Source organism: Sebastes fasciatus, chromosome 8 (assembly GCF_043250625.1).
Source record: "Sebastes fasciatus isolate fSebFas1 chromosome 8, fSebFas1.pri, whole genome shotgun sequence".
Classification (NCBI taxonomy): domain Eukaryota; kingdom Metazoa; phylum Chordata; class Actinopteri; order Perciformes; family Sebastidae; genus Sebastes; species Sebastes fasciatus.
In genome coordinates, this window is record NC_133802.1 from 31,640,702 (window position 1) to 31,657,976 (window position 17,275).

Consider the following 17,275-nt stretch of genomic DNA (forward strand, 5'->3'; position numbering starts at 1 on the left):
ATGATTCTGTTTAACCATAATTCAAAAACAATGTCTGATTTTCATTAGTTAATTTTCAGTGAATTTTTATTTATTATTACTTTTGTCAGTTTCAAGTTATTTCAGTGACCATTGTGGGTTTTTCTCTCTTTAACGGAAGGGTACCAACAACTTTGCCTACGTCTGTATATATTTATTTGCTGTTTATTATGTGTATGTTTATTGTTAATTATATTGGTTATTCTTGTTTTGTTTTCTTATTTGTTCGAAACTAGGGCTGAACGATTTAGAAAAAATCTCGAAATGCGATTATTTGAACCGAGTTTATGATGTGATTATTGCGGCGATCTGATGATTTCTTACTGTAAATCTGTAGAATATGATGTGTAGGCCAGGACGTCTCTGCAGTACGACAATTAATATTTAATTTAATTTAATTTTATATTTATTTTGACTCACATTTCACCTTCAACAAATATTGCGCCACCTGCGATTTGAAAATTTCAGTAGGCCATGTTGCGATTTCGATGAAATTGCGATTAATTGTGCAGCCCTAGGTAGGACCAGACAAGTGTTTACTTCTGCCTACTCCTTTTCGGACATATAGTATTTATTTGTTCATTCTGTATATGTTTATACTGTTCCTTCTATTGGTTATTCTTGTTTTATTATTTTATTTGTTAGAGGAAAACCTATTTAGCGATTAAATCAACGCCATAAGATTGTAATGATCCTTCTTATAATAACTGCAAAGTTCTTTTACACTCATTCACCATTCGTCACACGTCTAAATCGGTTACAAAATGTCCTGAGGACAGAAGAACAGTCTGTACCTCAGACGATGCTGCAGGCCAGATGGTCTGGAAACAAGCGAAGTGATTCAGCGGAGTCTGCAGAGACTTTCTGTGAAATCAACAGCATACATTTTTATCACACCTCTAACCGTTTTTCTCTCCTCTCCTATCCTTTTCTGTCTCTCTCTCAGATGTGTAGCCAACCAAATGTCAGCCAGCTTCTCAGCAACATTCGCTCTCAGTGTATTTCCCATGTTGCCCTGGTCTTGCAAGGCACCCTGACCCAGCCGCGGTAAGAATCACAGCCACACAATCATTCAAAATCTGTCATTATATCTGTGTACGTATCTCTTCCTTTTCATTTTTAGTCTCCATAGAAACTACTCACTTCACCTTGACTCCAGAATCGTTATTTATTTAATTTCCACACAATGCTTCTCTGTTTTTTTTCTACGTGTAGGGGCCCTCTCCATCAGTCTTTGCTGGTACCTTACCTGCTGTGTCGGAACCTTCCATATGGCTTTATTCAGGAGCTGGTGCGCATCACCAACCAGGAGGAAGAGGTGTTCAGTCAGGTGGGAAACACGTCCGTCCATTTTTGAGACATGTTGAAACTTATTTAGGGTCACTTTAGCTGAAACCGAGGGACGTACCAATACCACTTTTTTTCAGACCAAGTACGAGCACTTACATTTGGGCACTTGAGGATACAGAGCACCGTTATGAGTACTTAATAATACCATTAAAGTCCTAACAATGATAATTTCATCAGATGTTCCTCACATTCTGACTGTGACAAATTAAATACACAACATGATGCTGTTGCATTTAACATTGAACTTTGTGTTTTCCTGATAAAAACAGAGCATAGTTTGCAGTAGAGATGTTAATAATTAACTGAGCTGAGCGAAACTCATAGCGGCTTGTCACTCAAAGGAGAATAGCTGGTCCACATTAAAGGTCAGCCCACCTGAGCCAGAGTTGTTGCTAGCTACGGGGCTAATCCCCGTCACTTTAAACAGCAAGTAGCCAGACACAGCTTGGCTTGGGTCTTGAGGAGTTGTAGCATTTATTTACCGACAAACTGTACACACTCTGCACTGCTACGTTCACAGCTATAACATTACTGATGACTTCATCATCACACACACACATGCTCTGTCTCCCGACTGGACACTCGCTTAACGTTACACCGGTCTTGCAATACACTGACGGAAACCCGGACAGAGTATGGCAGGCAGACACACAGCTGACAAACTCACAGTTAAACTAAATGATGTGGTGGAGACTTGGCAGGGAAAGTGGCTGCATGTGTCCACGACAATGCAAGCAACATCGTGGCTGCTACTTCTCTCCCAGGCGGGTGAACTGGGGAGTCCATTGCCTGTTTTGCGCATACGCTGCAGCTGATTATCGGGTTATCGTTGCAGCAATTGGACACTTCAACCACAGCAGACTTGCATGCAAGGCACTAATCTAGTCGGTTAACGTCACGTTGCCGTAAAGTGGTTTTGTGTGTGGTTGACAAGTACATGAGCACAGTATCGGTGCATCCCTACTGAAACCTATCCTAGCATACAGTGGAGCAGGAACACACTCATATTCACTCCTACGAGCAGCTGTAACTACACTGTACTGACTATGTACATGAATGTAGTTGGAATGATACCATGTTTAGGGCAGTCACCCTAAAGCACCTTCACAGTGATGAAGAAATTGCAATAACTCAGGCGTAGGACAGCTTTATACTGTGAGCTGGAAATGCAGTTCTAAAAGTTGACACGGCGCTGATGCATGACCTGTTTACTGTCTTGTTTTTCAGATCTTCATTCCCATCCTCTATGGGCTGGCTCTCGCGGTGAAAGAATGTTCCTTTGACAGTGACAACTTTAAATTCCCCCTTATGGTAAGGAGATGTTGTCCTGGCCTGACCCGCACTGTAGTACCAGGAGGCAGGAGATGAGACTTCATGTAGTTAAAGTTGCAGAGGATATGCAGTACAGCAGGGCTTTAATGAGGTCAGACAAACCTGCTCAGTAGAAGGACAGCTCCAGATGTACAGTATATGTACCATATGTGTGCAGACATGCTTAAATATTCAGTATAAAAGTGTTGCCACTGTGCTGCTTCTCCTCTTGGATTGGCATGATGATGACTTTCCTCCCACTTTGTATTCAAGTACAGTGGAAACCACTTATAGTGAGGAACCGCTTGTATGGCTCAAAATGCTTGCATCATACATTTTTTTACTTGATACTTTCCCTCATGGGACCGTCTGCTTTCCGACTGGCTACCTGATGCTGCGTGCACATTGAAATCATGATGGTGAAAAGTCAATTTTTCTCAAGTAAATGCAAATGCACACGGGGAAAGCACCTGTGGTTGAAGCCGCCCTCGTCAAGTGGATTGATAATGCCCGGTCACGTAATGCCCCAAAAAGTGAAAACTCTGCCGAACCTCAATCGGCGCCGGCTGCAGATGAACAGCAGACACCCGCCTCCCTCCATGCTGCTCACCGGGCGAGCAAGCGAGGAGCCCTGTCAAAGGGGCGCCGTTCATTTTTGCATGTGCTACCTGCACTGCTGGGGGTTCAGAGCCAGCCAAAAACACAAATGCCCCCCTTGGTGAGGCAGCGAGCCCGTAAATAGCAAAGCGGTCCGTTTCGTTACTTTGTATGTAACAAATATACAAATGTCAATTAGATGGTAATCTACTTGAGGAATAAAGAACAACAGAAAATACTACAATCCTCCGCTTGTAGTGATCAATTTGACCCCGACAGACGTAAGCAGTTTCCACTGTAGTTCATTTTCAATTGTCATTATGTGTTAAATTGTGTTGCAAGCTACATGTTGTTGGTTGTAATTGTCTTCTTACAAATGTAACAAGTAAATAATACATTGAATAATCAACTAATCTTGGTGGTTATACCATGTAACCAAGTTTACCTGTAAACAAAACGTTTGTTTTTACAGGCATTAGCTGAGCTTTGTGAAATCAAGTTCGGAAAGACTCACCCAGTGTGCTGCTTGGTGAGTACACCTTTTGGAAGCTACGCTATGACACTGAAGTGTTCATCATTATGTCGTCATGACTCAGATCATTTAGGCTGTTTTTATTTCTCAGGTCAAGTCACTTAACAGTTTAGTTTCTATCAAGTAGATGTGTAGGTCTGGCTCTCGTCTTTGTTGTTTATACCTTCATCATACCAGCATGGCCAGTTGACATTAAAATGTACAGTATAAATGCAGTATTAATGACAGAGTATTGAATTATATAGTATTGCACATAATAATACTAATAAGGAATTAGGGGTTGTAGCTGCTGACAGGGGTGAAATAAGTTCAACATCCACCACGAGACAATAAAATGTGTTAAATGTTCAACACAAAAAGCCTGTGTACCTGTATGTGATACGTGACTGTCATGGCTCTTCTTTGCAGGTAACGTCGCTGCCTCTGTTTTGTCCCAAAACTCTGAGCCCCGGTTGTGGCAGAGAGATCCAGAGACTGTCCTACATGGGAGCCTTCTTCAGCCTCTCTGTGTTTGCTGAGGATGATGTGAGTTAAATAATCAAAGAACATGAGTATCACTAGATGGTAGCCAAAAGCTGAAAAGTGTCTGAGAATGGAGAGTTGATCCGGCCTCACGATTCGATAACGATTCACCTGTCAACGATTCAAATGCACAACGATTCTTGATGCATCTCAACGTATCGCATGCTCAGTTTTCTATATTACTGCATATGGCTACTTTTTCATCAATTAATACAAGCACACAGATAATGCTGAACTCCTTTTTTATTTAGAAAGTGCTTTAAAAAATCAGACAACAGTCTATAATATAATATAATATAATAATACAGTCTGTAAGCTGCATCCTTTCAATACCGGTATCAACCACCTCAGTACATAATCATTACAAAAACAAAACATAAATCCTTCTGCAGTCTATTAGTAGTGTGCTGTAATCTAAAAAAACAAGGTTTTCACATAGCAATTAATTAATTTGCCTAGCAGCTAGCGGACTTCTCCTTACTCATAGCTCTTTGAATCCCGGTTGAATTTCAGCCTGCAGGCACGTTTTTTCAGCTCAACATTGTTGAATCAGAGCAGCTGATGTAGGTAGCGAGAGCAACAAGCTAGCTGACTGCTGAGTGTTTGAATGCCGTCTCTCTGCTCCGCGCACACGGAGTCAGTGTGTGCAAAGATCCACCCTCTAAGTGAAACACTAATGGAGATTAGAGAAAGAGGAGAGAAACAAGCATGATGGTAAATGACAACAAAACGCAGTAAAGACTCACTCTGAGCTGAAATGAAACCAAACGCCCGATTATGTTCTGTCACTACATCCGATGCAGAATCGTCCACATCCACATTGCGATGCATCTTAGAATCGAGAAATTCCCACACCTCTAGTAATAATACTGAAAAACGAAGCACAGCAAGTTCATGTACAGACGATCTGTATTGGTAAACTCAATACTTTTCTTTTTCTTTAGACAAAAGTAGGAGACAAGTATTTCTCTGGCCCAGCCATCACCATGGAGAACACGCGAGTCGTCAGCCAATCATTGCAGCATTACCTGGAGTCAGCGAGGGTGAGCCTCGGCCTCATTTATTCAACAGCTGTCCTTTATCTATAGAATAATGTGTTAAAGTTATTTGTCGTCTTTTTCAGGGTGACCTGTTCAAAGTTCTCCATAACATCCTACTAAATGGGGAAACGCGCGAGTCGGCTCTTAATTACATGGCAGCTCTAGTCAACTACAATGTGAAGAAAGCTCAGATGCAGGTAAGTTGCAAGAGTCATTCATCCAACAGAATTATTAAGATAAATGTAATTTACCCAACTGGTATACACATAAGAAAAATCAGTAGTGTAGAAATGCATTTCAGTTGTTAAAAGAGAAAATCCAGGCAGAGGGCTGCAGGGTCTCTGCAGAAACAGACACCACCACACACGTCTAGTGGGACATAAGTGATGACTGAGAGGGATTATTTTATCTATACATTGTTCTTTAGGAAATTCTTGCATATTATACCCTTTTAATGTGCTGTAAATGGCCTATTTTGTTTTTATTTGTTCTCATAGTCATGTTGTATGTACAGCTTTTAAACATTCATTGAATGAATTCACTCTCTTCTAGACCGATGACAAGCTGGTGTCAACAGACGGCTTCATGCTCAACTTCTTATGGGTGCTGCAACAGCTGAGCATGAAGATCAAGCTGGAGACGGTGGACCCTTACTACATTTTCCACCCACGGTGTCGCCTGGCTGTCAGCCTGGAGGAGACGCGTCTCAAAGCCCCCATGGAGGAGCTCAAGAGCTGGCTCACCGAACTGCGTAAGTTGAAAAACAAATACACAGATTTATGATTGTGAGGTTTTTTGTTTTTACAAAAAAAATGTTTTTACTTGAAGTTTGAAATGAGTTATTGATATTTTATGTTAATTTGAGTAAATGCAAGTTGACTCCGTCGTTTGAGAAATCTGTTAATTACACGTAGCGGAGCCATTTTGCATGTTGTCAGTTCTCGGAGTGATTCATCGACATAACAGAGCCGTGATTTCTTTTCTTTTCTTTTTTTTTGTTGATCCAATTAATCTCCGGTGAATCATCCTTGTGTTACTGTCTCCGTATTCCTTCTGTCTCTGCTTTATTTGGAGTCATCTACAAAGTAATAGCAGCAGCTACACATGCTGTACTGTATACAATTTATGTCATACGTTAGTATTGAAATAATTCTTATGATGTGGCAAGATACATTAACCTAAGTTGGGTTTATTTTAGGCAGTAAAACTGATATTTAACTGTAATGAAACTGGCAGACTGGTTCTGACTGTTGGTGGTATTTGTTTCTATATTGGAAATAATGAATTTTATTTGTTCCCATGGACAGACGAAGACCCCACCAAGTTCTCAGAACCCAAGTTCCCCACCGAGTGTTTCTTCTTGACGCTGCACACCCACCATTTGTCCATCCTGCCCGGCTGCAGGCGTTACATCCGCAGGTTGCGAGCCATCCGCGAACTGAACAGGTATTTATTTATTTGATTTGATCAACATCACTGTAAAAGTACACACACATGTATTTATTCTCCGTTTATGTGTGTTTTAATGGTGTTTTTTCCCCCCCCATGTTAGGACTGTAGAGGAGCTGAAGAACAGTGAAAGCCAATGGAAAGATTCTCCCCTGGCTAGTCGACACAGAGAGATGCTCAAGCGATGCAAAACCCAGCTCAAGGTGAGTTTAACATCCTTGTAGATGATTTGATACCTTGATTGATTGAGTAACGGTACGTGTATTGATCCGTTCGGTACAGGACGCTCGGTTCGGGCTGCGACGTCCTTTTGGTACGCCCTGTGACCCAAACAGCTGTTTATATCTACTACTCGCACACACGGAACAAAAATATTGAGCACGTGTTTTACAGGCAAAGTTTTGGCAGCACACCAGTTGTTGTCAGCTCAGCTTCGAGCTAATTGTTTAGCCTGGTTAGACGGGTTAGTCGAGCTCAGTGGGCAGTGATTTGTGTCAAACTGTATACCGACACTGTTAAACTGAAGTCGGTTATGTCTGTGGAAACACTTCAAACATTTAATTTACAACGGCATCACCTGAATGTTGACAGACTGGACGGCGAGGCCTTCTCCCCACAGTGTTCAGGTAGCAGCCCACTGTAGATCCAGACCGTGCCAAAGTAAATAATGATAGTGTTTATCCCTGCGTATGCGACCACACTTGATTGTAGACGATACAGAATTAAAGCATATGGTCAAAATGTTTTGAGCCCCGCTACTATGTGCCTGCAAGACATGCAGGTTAGGTTAATTGTTTACTCTAAAAAGTGTGAATGGTTGTCTGTCTCTGTGTGTCAGCCCTGTGATAGTCTGGAGTCTGGAGTACCCCGCCTTCGCCCAATGTCAGCGGGATCGGCTCGAGCCCCCCACGACCCTAAATGGGATAAGCGGTTACAGATAATGAATGAATGAATGATATTTATTTATCTCTTATTGACAATATGTCAGTTTTTGAGTGCCTTAACTGTTAAAGTAAGAATTATGGCCAATAAAAAAAATTATTTTCTTTGTTTTCCTTATTGTACTGAAAACGTACCGAACAGTGACCCCAAAACCAATGTACATGCCGGACTGTGAATTTTGTGTACCAATAGACTCCTATTGAACACTGATTTAAAGGTGCAGACCTACAAAAACGCTCAGTTTACTGTATTTGGACATTAGAGGACCCTGGACCATCCTGAAATGCTGAAACACGCAGGATTCTACGACAGCATATTTACAGAGAGATGCGATCCTCATGGTGTGTGACTTTTGTCCTGTCAGAAACTGGTGCGAGCCAAAGCTTGTGCTGACGTGGGCCTTCTGGATGAGAACTTGCTCCGCAGATGTCTGCAGTTCTACAGCACAGTCATCCAGCTCATTCTCCGCATGGTGGACCCTGCCTACCCCAAGTGAGTCTCCCACTGCTGCTGACGGACCATGTTACTGTTTTGTTGTGGTATTGACGCAAAAGGAACAGATGGAGGTTTTCTATCTTTCAAGCTGTGTTTCACGTCAAGAGTATTATAAATCAAGATGTTTGTTTCTTCATTTCTTACGCAGCATTAACCTGCCGCTGCACCCCGAGATTCCCAAAAGCTTCGCTGCTCTGCCCGAGTTCTACATTGAAGATGTGGCCGAGTTTCTGCTTTTTGTTGTGCAGTAAGTTTAATAAAATGTTCACACTGTAACATGTCTGTTTAAAAGAAAGGACATTATGATACGAGAAAAATATAGATATTAAACTCCCCATGAAATGAAAAATATATTTGCCCAGTTTTAATCTGGTGTCCCTTTTATTAATTGTTCATTTACCTCTTCTTATAGGTCATTATCAGAGTATTTTTACAGTCTTTTCTCTTCCTGTAAACGGTTTCGTAGGTTTAATGACTCATTCTGCACTTGGGGGCGTTTACTTGGGCGACTAGCTAGCCAATCGTTTGTATATCAAATCAATATACGTTCTTTTAGTTGAAGTAGCTAACTGAGCAATAGGAATAGAGACGGGAAATGATGTGTTTCTGGATATCAGTGGGCAAAAACACTCATTTCCAAAACAATGTGGCTGAGGTCTAATTCATTCAAGGGGAATTTTGATTTGATTTAAATCCCTCTTGTAAGTGTACACCGCTTAAATATTCGGTTTCACTGTGAGATACGTTACAGTACGGCAGTTAGAGACGCTCTAACTTTCGTTCATGGGGACTTTAAATGTCAAAGAAAACTGGGACACAAAGTAATACATTTATCATTACAAAATATGTGACAGTTCTTTGTGCTATAAATCATCCCTTCTTCCTCCTTTTCCTCTCTTCTTCCAGGTATTCTCCCCAGGTTTTATATGAGCCGTGTGTCCAGGACATTGTCACCTTCTTGGTGGTGTTCATCTGCAGCCAGAACTACATCAGGAACCCCTACCTTATCGCCAAGCTGGTGGAGGTGCTGTTCGTCACCAACCCCGCTGTACAGCCTCGTACTCAGCGATTCTCTGAGATGATGGAGAACCACCCGTTGTCTGTCAAACAGCTGGTTCCCGCCCTCATGAAGTTCTACACTGGTGAGTTCTGTGTAATTCAAAGCGGATGTTGTAGTGAGTGGGATATAGTGTAAATTCTCCATCCCTTCCTTTTTAAACTAAAAACAAACTGTCCCCTCTGGTCAGATGTGGAGCATACCGGCGCCACCAGCGAGTTCTACGATAAGTTCACTATACGGTACCATATCAGCACTATCTTCAAGAGTCTCTGGCAGAACCTCGCCCACCACGGCACCTTCATGGAGGAGTTCAAGTGAGTTTGACAAACATGTAAAAAAATAAATCACACAATTTTTATGTTGGAGTCTGTGGCTGTCTGACTTGGATCAATCCTAACCTGACCTACTTTTCCATCTTCTTTCATGCTTACTCCCCTCTAGCTCCGGCAAGCAGTTTGTGCGCTACATCAACATGCTGATTAATGACACCACCTTCTTGTTAGACGAGAGCCTCGAGTCCCTGAAGCGGATCCACGAGGTTCAAGAAGAGATGAAGAATAAGGAGCAGTGGGAACAGCTGCCCAGGGTCAGTGCTCAGCCTTATAGAGTCTGGAATTCAGTGCTTGAAGTGGAAAAAAATAAGTGCCACTTCTTCCCTTATTTACATGTGTATCTGTCGGTATCAGCAAATCATCATTACATTCTGAATTTCTACAGTGAATAAAAGATACTAGGAGATATTGAGTTTTGGGGTCCTCCCCCAACAAAATTTGAAGGTTTTTGACTTTAAAACTGCAATTTCACATCATTTTAGACCATTATTATTACTATAGATGATGCCCAAAAAGTTTTACGAGAAAACTTGCTATAGTTTAATTACTATTTTATTATTTACACATATATCACAGCCTTTGTCTGAGCATGAAATTCTTCTGGCAATGTTTGTCCTGTAAAATTATATTCTATAAATCAGAAGAGGAGATTCAGAAAATTAACAGTTCATTCATGATCAATAAATTATACCACCCTCGTTGTCAGTAATACAAGCCCTTACCCCCAGCACCATCGTTCTTGCCTCCCCCTGTGGCGTGCATCGGCTCATCCAGATGCTCTCCACATTATTTTTAATGCTCATATGTTGGCGCGGTGGAAAAACACTGGTAGAGTACCGGCAGCCTGTGAGATATGCCGGTAAGCAAGAAAAAGTCAAGGTACGCCAAAGAGTAAAACGTAGAAGTCACCTGCGTACCGATGAGTACCGGCCCCCCTTCGAGCACTGCTTGTATTATTTACCATGTATTACATGCATTCGGACAACACCTTAATTTAGTTCAGCAATAAAGCACAGCATTTAGGTAATAAAAAGCAGTTAGGAATCACAGTACTAACTCTCCAAAAGGAAGAGATCAAAATGAAAGCAGCAAAGTGTTTTTTTTATGAGCTGCTGCGTATCATCACCTAACTCATATTAGTGCCAAGCCTTGAAGGTAACAGCTGCAGAATAGATTAGAATAATATTGTTTGTGTTTACCTGCAAACTTTCAGGAGCAGCAGCAGAGCCGCCAGTCCCAGCTGACTCAGGACGAGCGGGTGTCTCGCTCCTATCTGGCCCTGGCCACGGAGACGGTTGAAATGTTCCACATCCTCACCAAGCAGGTCCAGAAGCCTTTCCTCAGGCCGGTGAGTGTCGCTGCCCCCGCTGGACATTTTGAAAAATGGTCACACTTGAACTCAATATGTTCAAGGAGGCTCTATTCTAAACAATGCCGTGTTCTTTGTCACACAGGAGCTGGGGCCTCGTTTAGCTGCCATGCTAAACTTTAACCTCCAGCAGCTCTGCGGGCCGAAGTGTCGGGACCTGAAGGTGGAGAACCCCGAGAAGTATGGCTTTGAGCCCAAGAAGCTCTTAGACCAGCTGACCGACATCTACCTGCAGCTGGACTGTGCTCGCTTTGCTAAAGCAATTGCAGATGACCAGGTTGGCACTTTACAGATAATCACAAATACAGTAGTTTCACTCAAAGACAAAACACAAGCGGGAGTTTGTTGTGATGAATAAAATGTGACGCCATGAGAAAAAGCTGCAGGCAATTGTGGTAGATCATCACCGGCGCGGTCGTATTGCCTTGAAGACATCAGCATGAATTACTCTATTGTACTTGGTGTGGGAAACCAGATGCTGCTTGTTGCATACAGTGTCACAACCTATGAAAAGTCCTAAATATAAACAATAACACACAGTTTAGGTTCTGAATACTCATCACCTCAAAGACGCTCTTCTCTTGCAGCTTCCTTGATAAATGTTCCCTCCTTTTTGCCCTGTTTGTGCAGCGGTCGTACAGCCGCGAGCTCTTTGAGGAGGTGATCTCAAAGATGAGGAAGGCCGGTATCAAGTCCTCTATCGCCATTGAAAAATTCAAGCTGCTATCGGACAAGGTGGAGGAAATAGTCGCCAAGAACTCCCAATCGGAGATGGACTACAGTGACGCACCTGACGAGTTCAAAGGTGTGTATATATATATGTGTGTGTGTGTGTGTGTTTGTCCACAGTGTTCTTAAGCAGCATACCTGCAACTTTTAGCTCTGTGTATCCAGTAGAGGTAAGAAGCATCTTCTTAAATAAAATGTGCGATTTAAGTAAATTTAAAATGACCTTACCTACATGTTCATTGGATCTTTTGGCCCTTAGTACACTCTTAGTTTAATTTCCCTCTGCATTTCATTCATTACATCCAACGTGCATCAGTAAACACTACGCAGCTGTAAATGTCACTGAAGTGAGATAAAACCCAACATATTTTTTACAGAGGCATTTTTTAGCTGAAACGGGCGGGCACACTGTTTACCGTCGCGACCACCAGTAGCTCTCGTCCCACGTCATGATGCTTTTCCATTAGTCGGTGGACTAATTTGCTTAATCTTCACAGTTTTTTAGACCGCTATGGAAACGCAGACAACAATGGACTGAAGGAACCTTTTAGTTCCTTGTAAAGTAGTCCCAGGACTAAATTTACCAGGAACTTGTTGGTGGAAACGGGGCTTTGCTTAGAAATCTGGTGTGACCTCAGGTCAGACAGTGCAGACAGACGGGATCATCAACAGCCTCTCTTGCTGTTGAATACCAGACATTTGCCGGGGCTTTTGCAGCTCATGGAGGTCATATAGACAGCTTAGAGCAAGGCTATCCTATAACCACAGACTTAATATAATCTAGGAAGAGAACGTGGCCCACATACCTCCTTTGATTCCCAGATATGCCAGCCAACCCACCACAGTTGACGGGGAGTGTGCCGTACAGGAGGCCTGAGTATCATCTTTCTCTGTGGTTAAAATCTCCCACGCCAGGTTTTATTTTTGTAACGCAGGAGTCCTACTGTAACAGCCTTGTGACATTTCAGTATGGGCCACGCTTTATCGAAAGCTCTCCATGAGTATTTATTGGATTTTTTTCTTTAATGGTGTTTTGATAGGTGCACCAATATTGCTGTCATATAAAAAGCACAATTTTTCCAGCAGCTGGGGTTCGACATGTCACAAAAGTCTGATGAAGTCGTGCCTTACATGGTGATCATATTGAATTTAGTTTTTTTAATTTTCTCACACAAAACTTTTTTGCTTAGTTTTATTTTATTTTTTGTTTTATTTATTTATTCTTATAGGAACAGTGTGTAACAATTAGGGAGATCTAATGGCAGAAATGGAATATAATATTAATAACTATGTTTTCTTTAGTGTATAATCACCTGAAAATAAGAATCATTGTGTTTTCGTTACCTTAGAATGAGTCGTTTATATCTACATAGGGAGCGGGTTCCCTCTCCACAGAGTCCGCCATGTTGCAACTGCCATGTTTCTAGAGTAGCCCAGAACGGACAAACTAAACTCTTAACTTTCCCTACTTGGGCCGGAGTCGATAATGTTACTCGCTCCCGTCGCCACCACGCTCTCTCTTGCTTCACCACTCACTTCCCACGTACACACACACTCTACGTACTGGCTCTGCTCCAAATGGCTCTAGAGAGGGACATTCGCGTTTTCGCGTCGGCCACCATAGCTCTCCAACACGCTTGGCACACGAGAGAGGCTTCAGTTGGCTGCAATCTCCTCACCTCACGGCTACATGCCGCCAGATCCTACACACTGGACCTTTTAATTCGACGTAGGGCTACAGCTAATGATTATTTTCATTGTCGTAGATGCTTGGTCTATAAAATGTCCGAAAATGGTAAAAAATGTCGATCAGTGTTTCCCAAAGCCCAAGATGACATCCTCAAATGTCTTGTTTTGTCCACAACTTGTAAAGAGTAAAGAAACCAGAAAATATTCACATTTAAGAAGCTGGAATCCGAGATTTTTTTTTCCTTAAAAAAATTCCTCAAACCGATTTATCAAAATAGTTGGTGATTAATTTAATAGTTGACAACTAATCGATTTAACCGTTGCAGCTCTAAAAGACAATAGCCAAAGCCAGAGGGTAGATTAGCTAGTAGCTTACCTCTGTTGCAGATGTTTGCACACAACACTTGAATACTAACCCTTCTCCAAACACAAGGAGCAGCCTGTTTGTTTTGCCTCTTTGGGATATGATGACACTAGCTTTCACTGTGATGACAGAAAGATGCCAGTGCTGCTGATGCTGGTAAAACTCTGTTGAAGCATGTTTCGAGTGTAAAATGTTCCTGTGACTTTGTCGTAACAGACCCTCTGATGGACACACTGATGACCGACCCTGTGATCCTGCCTTCTGGGAACATCATGGACCGATCCATCATCCTGCGCCACCTGCTCAACTCCCCCACTGATCCCTTCAACAGGCAGCCTCTCACAGAGAGCATGCTGGAGTCAGGTAAACCCCACCACAAAGAACGTACTGCATATTGCCAAGAAATGAAAGTCAGTTGTTCGTTCCATTGCAACGCCTCTGCCATTTTGGATTGAAAGCGACTAACCGATGCCAGTAAAACGTCCGCCCACAAAGTGCTGTAAAAAAGTAAAACAAAATGAATTCTATTCTATTGTCATATTTAATTTCTCTACCGAAATGGCCTGTGTTGAACAATAAAATATTCTAAACATAATAAGTGTTTTCAGTCCAAAATGGGGGCAGACACCAGAGTTTCGTCTCTTTGCTTCTATACTCGTTGCCCACCATGATGCCTTTTCACCAGTAATTACATATAAAGTTCTGTTCAAAGAAGGCAAGAGCAAATCAATCATCTAGTTTTAGATAGGCAGGTGATTTCAGGACACCAAGATGTCAAATTAAATCACTGCCTGTTGTCAGTTTCTCACAATCTGTTGTTAATTCTACAGTCCCCGAGCTGAAGGAGAGGATCCACACCTGGATGAGAGAGAAACAGGGCGGACGGCCCATCTGAGGACAACATGTCACCAACGTCTGGCCTGCTAACCATCATTTAAGAGAGCTGCCCAAGTCGCCTGAATCCAGTGTCACTACTATCAACAAAAAAAAAAACATTCGAATGGAAAAAAAAAAAGACCTGATTTGATTTTTATTCGCATTTACCCCCTTTTTGTCTCAAACCATTATCATGGTTCTAAAAACAAAATATAATAAAGTTAAGACCTTTTAAGTTTTTTTTTCTCATGAGTTTGTTTGTGTATATATATATCAAAATATATACATATATTTAACAAGAGTTAGTTGATGCATTATAGTGCTGCAAGAACACCAACGGGTTTACCAGCGAGGTGCATAGTCATCGATCATTTTCCTTTACGGTTCTCATTTTGTTTTGTAATACTCTGTAATGTTGGCTCCATTAAAGACTTATGATTTTAGGGAGAGGGGAGGGCAATACATTTGGGAGAGTGGGGGGGGGGGATAAAACTGCTAGCTAGCCCCGAGTTTTCATTTTCAAGACTGTGACAATGATGAACTTGAGTCCACATAATGTATCCCGGAGCTAACGGATGCACATGTTTGTGCTTGTAGACAAAGTTCAGAACTGGGAATAAATCCATTAAGGATGTAGCTTAACGTAAACTAATCCTAAATGTCAGCTTCCTTTTGAGTACAGTAGGAAGATTAAGCAGTGGTTTACCAAAATACAGTATGTTCAGTTGTTCCTTTCTAGTCACATGTTCCCTGCTGACTTCAGTAGACTGAATTTACTTCTTGTGTGTGCATGGCCTCAAGTCCAGAACCTCCTAAAGCGCCTCGTGGACAAATTACCCTCTTTTTAGGCGAAACGGAAGGAACATGAGAGAATGTAGCATGACCACCAGAAACACCATCGTAGGAGCACACCATTAAACGTCTGCTCTCCAGAACCACTGACATCTCACGTCAAGACGGTCTCTTTCAAACGGCACTGTACCTAACATGACCTTGCTGACCTTAACTGTACAGGAAATGATTTCCTTTAACCACATACCTGTTTTGGAAGCTAGGATTTTGAACTGAAATAAATGATGATGCACATTATTTCACTACTCGTCACTGTTTTTTCCACAGATTGATGCGCTAGTCACTGGCGGGTTAAGGTGGTTAGGGACCCCTGGGCTACTCTGTGTGGCCCCCCTTTCATACATATATGCGTTAACGTTACTACAAAAAAAATGATTTAGTGCGATGTGTAAAAGCGTGCACACACTCGAGGAGCATGGTCCACAGCTAAACAATCAGCTGCTTCATTTTTTTTTTTTTTTAATGTTTCTAATAGGCCAACGGGGTCGAGGTTTTTTATTTCTCTAGTACATTTAAATAATGAAATATAATCTGGCCAATCCGGGGCCTTTGCAAACGTGGGGCCCTTAGGCTGCAGACTAGGCCAGCCTGTGCATTAATCCACCCCAGGCCCTAGTAGTTCTGTTTGGTCCTTTTTGGCCTAATTTTTTTATTTTTAGTTAAGTTTATTCAACCTTAAAAGAGGACGTTACATCACACACGACTACAAAATGTCAGATTATACAAAGTCCAACAGCAAAGAAATTATAAAAATTATTAAATTATAATTTTGATGGTAAGCTTACATTTCTTCTGTGATGGTTACTGTTTTTTTTATGTGCAAAAGGTAATTTATTCCAATTCCTGGCAACACAAAATGTGTTTATTCATGTTGTTTCCCAAATGCAGAAGCTTAGTCACTCCTCTACTGTAATTGTTATAAACTAATGGATTAAACTTGGCAACTGTCCTAATTTTATTGGCAAGATCTAAACATTTAAACGTGTATAATTAATGGCAAACTGGAGCACTGAAGCTGTTCACGTTTGCTGTACACACCATGAAACTACAAAAAACTATATGTAATATTACAAGCAAATTGCTTTTCACATCTAGGACCCCTTTCTGGTCTACACTGGAGATAACGGGGCCAAGGCCCTGAGGAGTCGTCTCTACGGACGAGCGTGGACTGAGATCTCGAGGTATATTTCCATGTAGGTCTTAGTGTTTAATATGCCATTATCCTGATGCCTGATTACCCTTGTTATAAAACAAAATAAATAATATAAAATATATAAATAAACAAAATAAATAATATAAAATATATAAATAATATATATATTGTATATATTATATATATATATTATATATACACACACAAACATAAAATTGAATAAAAAAGGGGCAAGAAGGTTTATACACATATAATATATATTTTATATATATATATATATATATAAAGAGAGAGAGAGTGTGTGTGTGTGTGTGTATTTATTTATGTGTATGCACATATGTATATTTTATTTTATTTATCATTTATTTATATATTTTATTTTATTTATTTTGTTTTGGCTCTCATGTGAGTGGAGAATGTGTTCTGTGTTCAGGCTAAGTTGGAAAAGAGGGTACATATTTATTATGTATTATATTATGCTCCATAATACCTGATTGTTTGACCCTTTGGAAAGCAATAAATATACTCTTAAAACATTTTGTGCAGTTTTATATAGATAGATAGGTAGATAGATAGATAGATAGATAGATAGATA

At 41.1% G+C, this 17,275-nt stretch overlaps 1 protein-coding gene across 2 annotated transcripts in view; it reads left to right on the plus strand.

The window, feature by feature from the left end:
- The window catches only part of ube4b (ubiquitination factor E4B, UFD2 homolog (S. cerevisiae)), a 29,172-nt gene extending 13,408 nt beyond the window's left edge, over positions 1-15,764 (plus strand). For both annotated transcript variants that reach the window (XM_074645094.1, XM_074645093.1), the window contains 20 exons: positions 965-1,065; positions 1,234-1,348; positions 2,596-2,679; positions 3,749-3,805; positions 4,217-4,333; positions 5,275-5,373; positions 5,454-5,567; positions 5,923-6,121; positions 6,678-6,816; positions 6,923-7,022; positions 8,126-8,253; positions 8,405-8,503; positions 9,163-9,398; positions 9,504-9,630; positions 9,758-9,902; positions 10,862-10,996; positions 11,103-11,294; positions 11,648-11,822; positions 14,016-14,162; positions 14,630-15,764. In XM_074645094.1, the coding sequence (XP_074501195.1) occupies positions 965-1,065; positions 1,234-1,348; positions 2,596-2,679; positions 3,749-3,805; positions 4,217-4,333; positions 5,275-5,373; positions 5,454-5,567; positions 5,923-6,121; positions 6,678-6,816; positions 6,923-7,022; positions 8,126-8,253; positions 8,405-8,503; positions 9,163-9,398; positions 9,504-9,630; positions 9,758-9,902; positions 10,862-10,996; positions 11,103-11,294; positions 11,648-11,822; positions 14,016-14,162; positions 14,630-14,694 (2,574 nt within the window). In that variant the 3' untranslated portion in view covers positions 14,695-15,764. The remainder of the gene's footprint in view (positions 1-964; positions 1,066-1,233; positions 1,349-2,595; positions 2,680-3,748; positions 3,806-4,216; positions 4,334-5,274; positions 5,374-5,453; positions 5,568-5,922; positions 6,122-6,677; positions 6,817-6,922; positions 7,023-8,125; positions 8,254-8,404; positions 8,504-9,162; positions 9,399-9,503; positions 9,631-9,757; positions 9,903-10,861; positions 10,997-11,102; positions 11,295-11,647; positions 11,823-14,015; positions 14,163-14,629) is intronic.
- Positions 15,765-17,275: the final 1,511 nt, after the last annotated feature.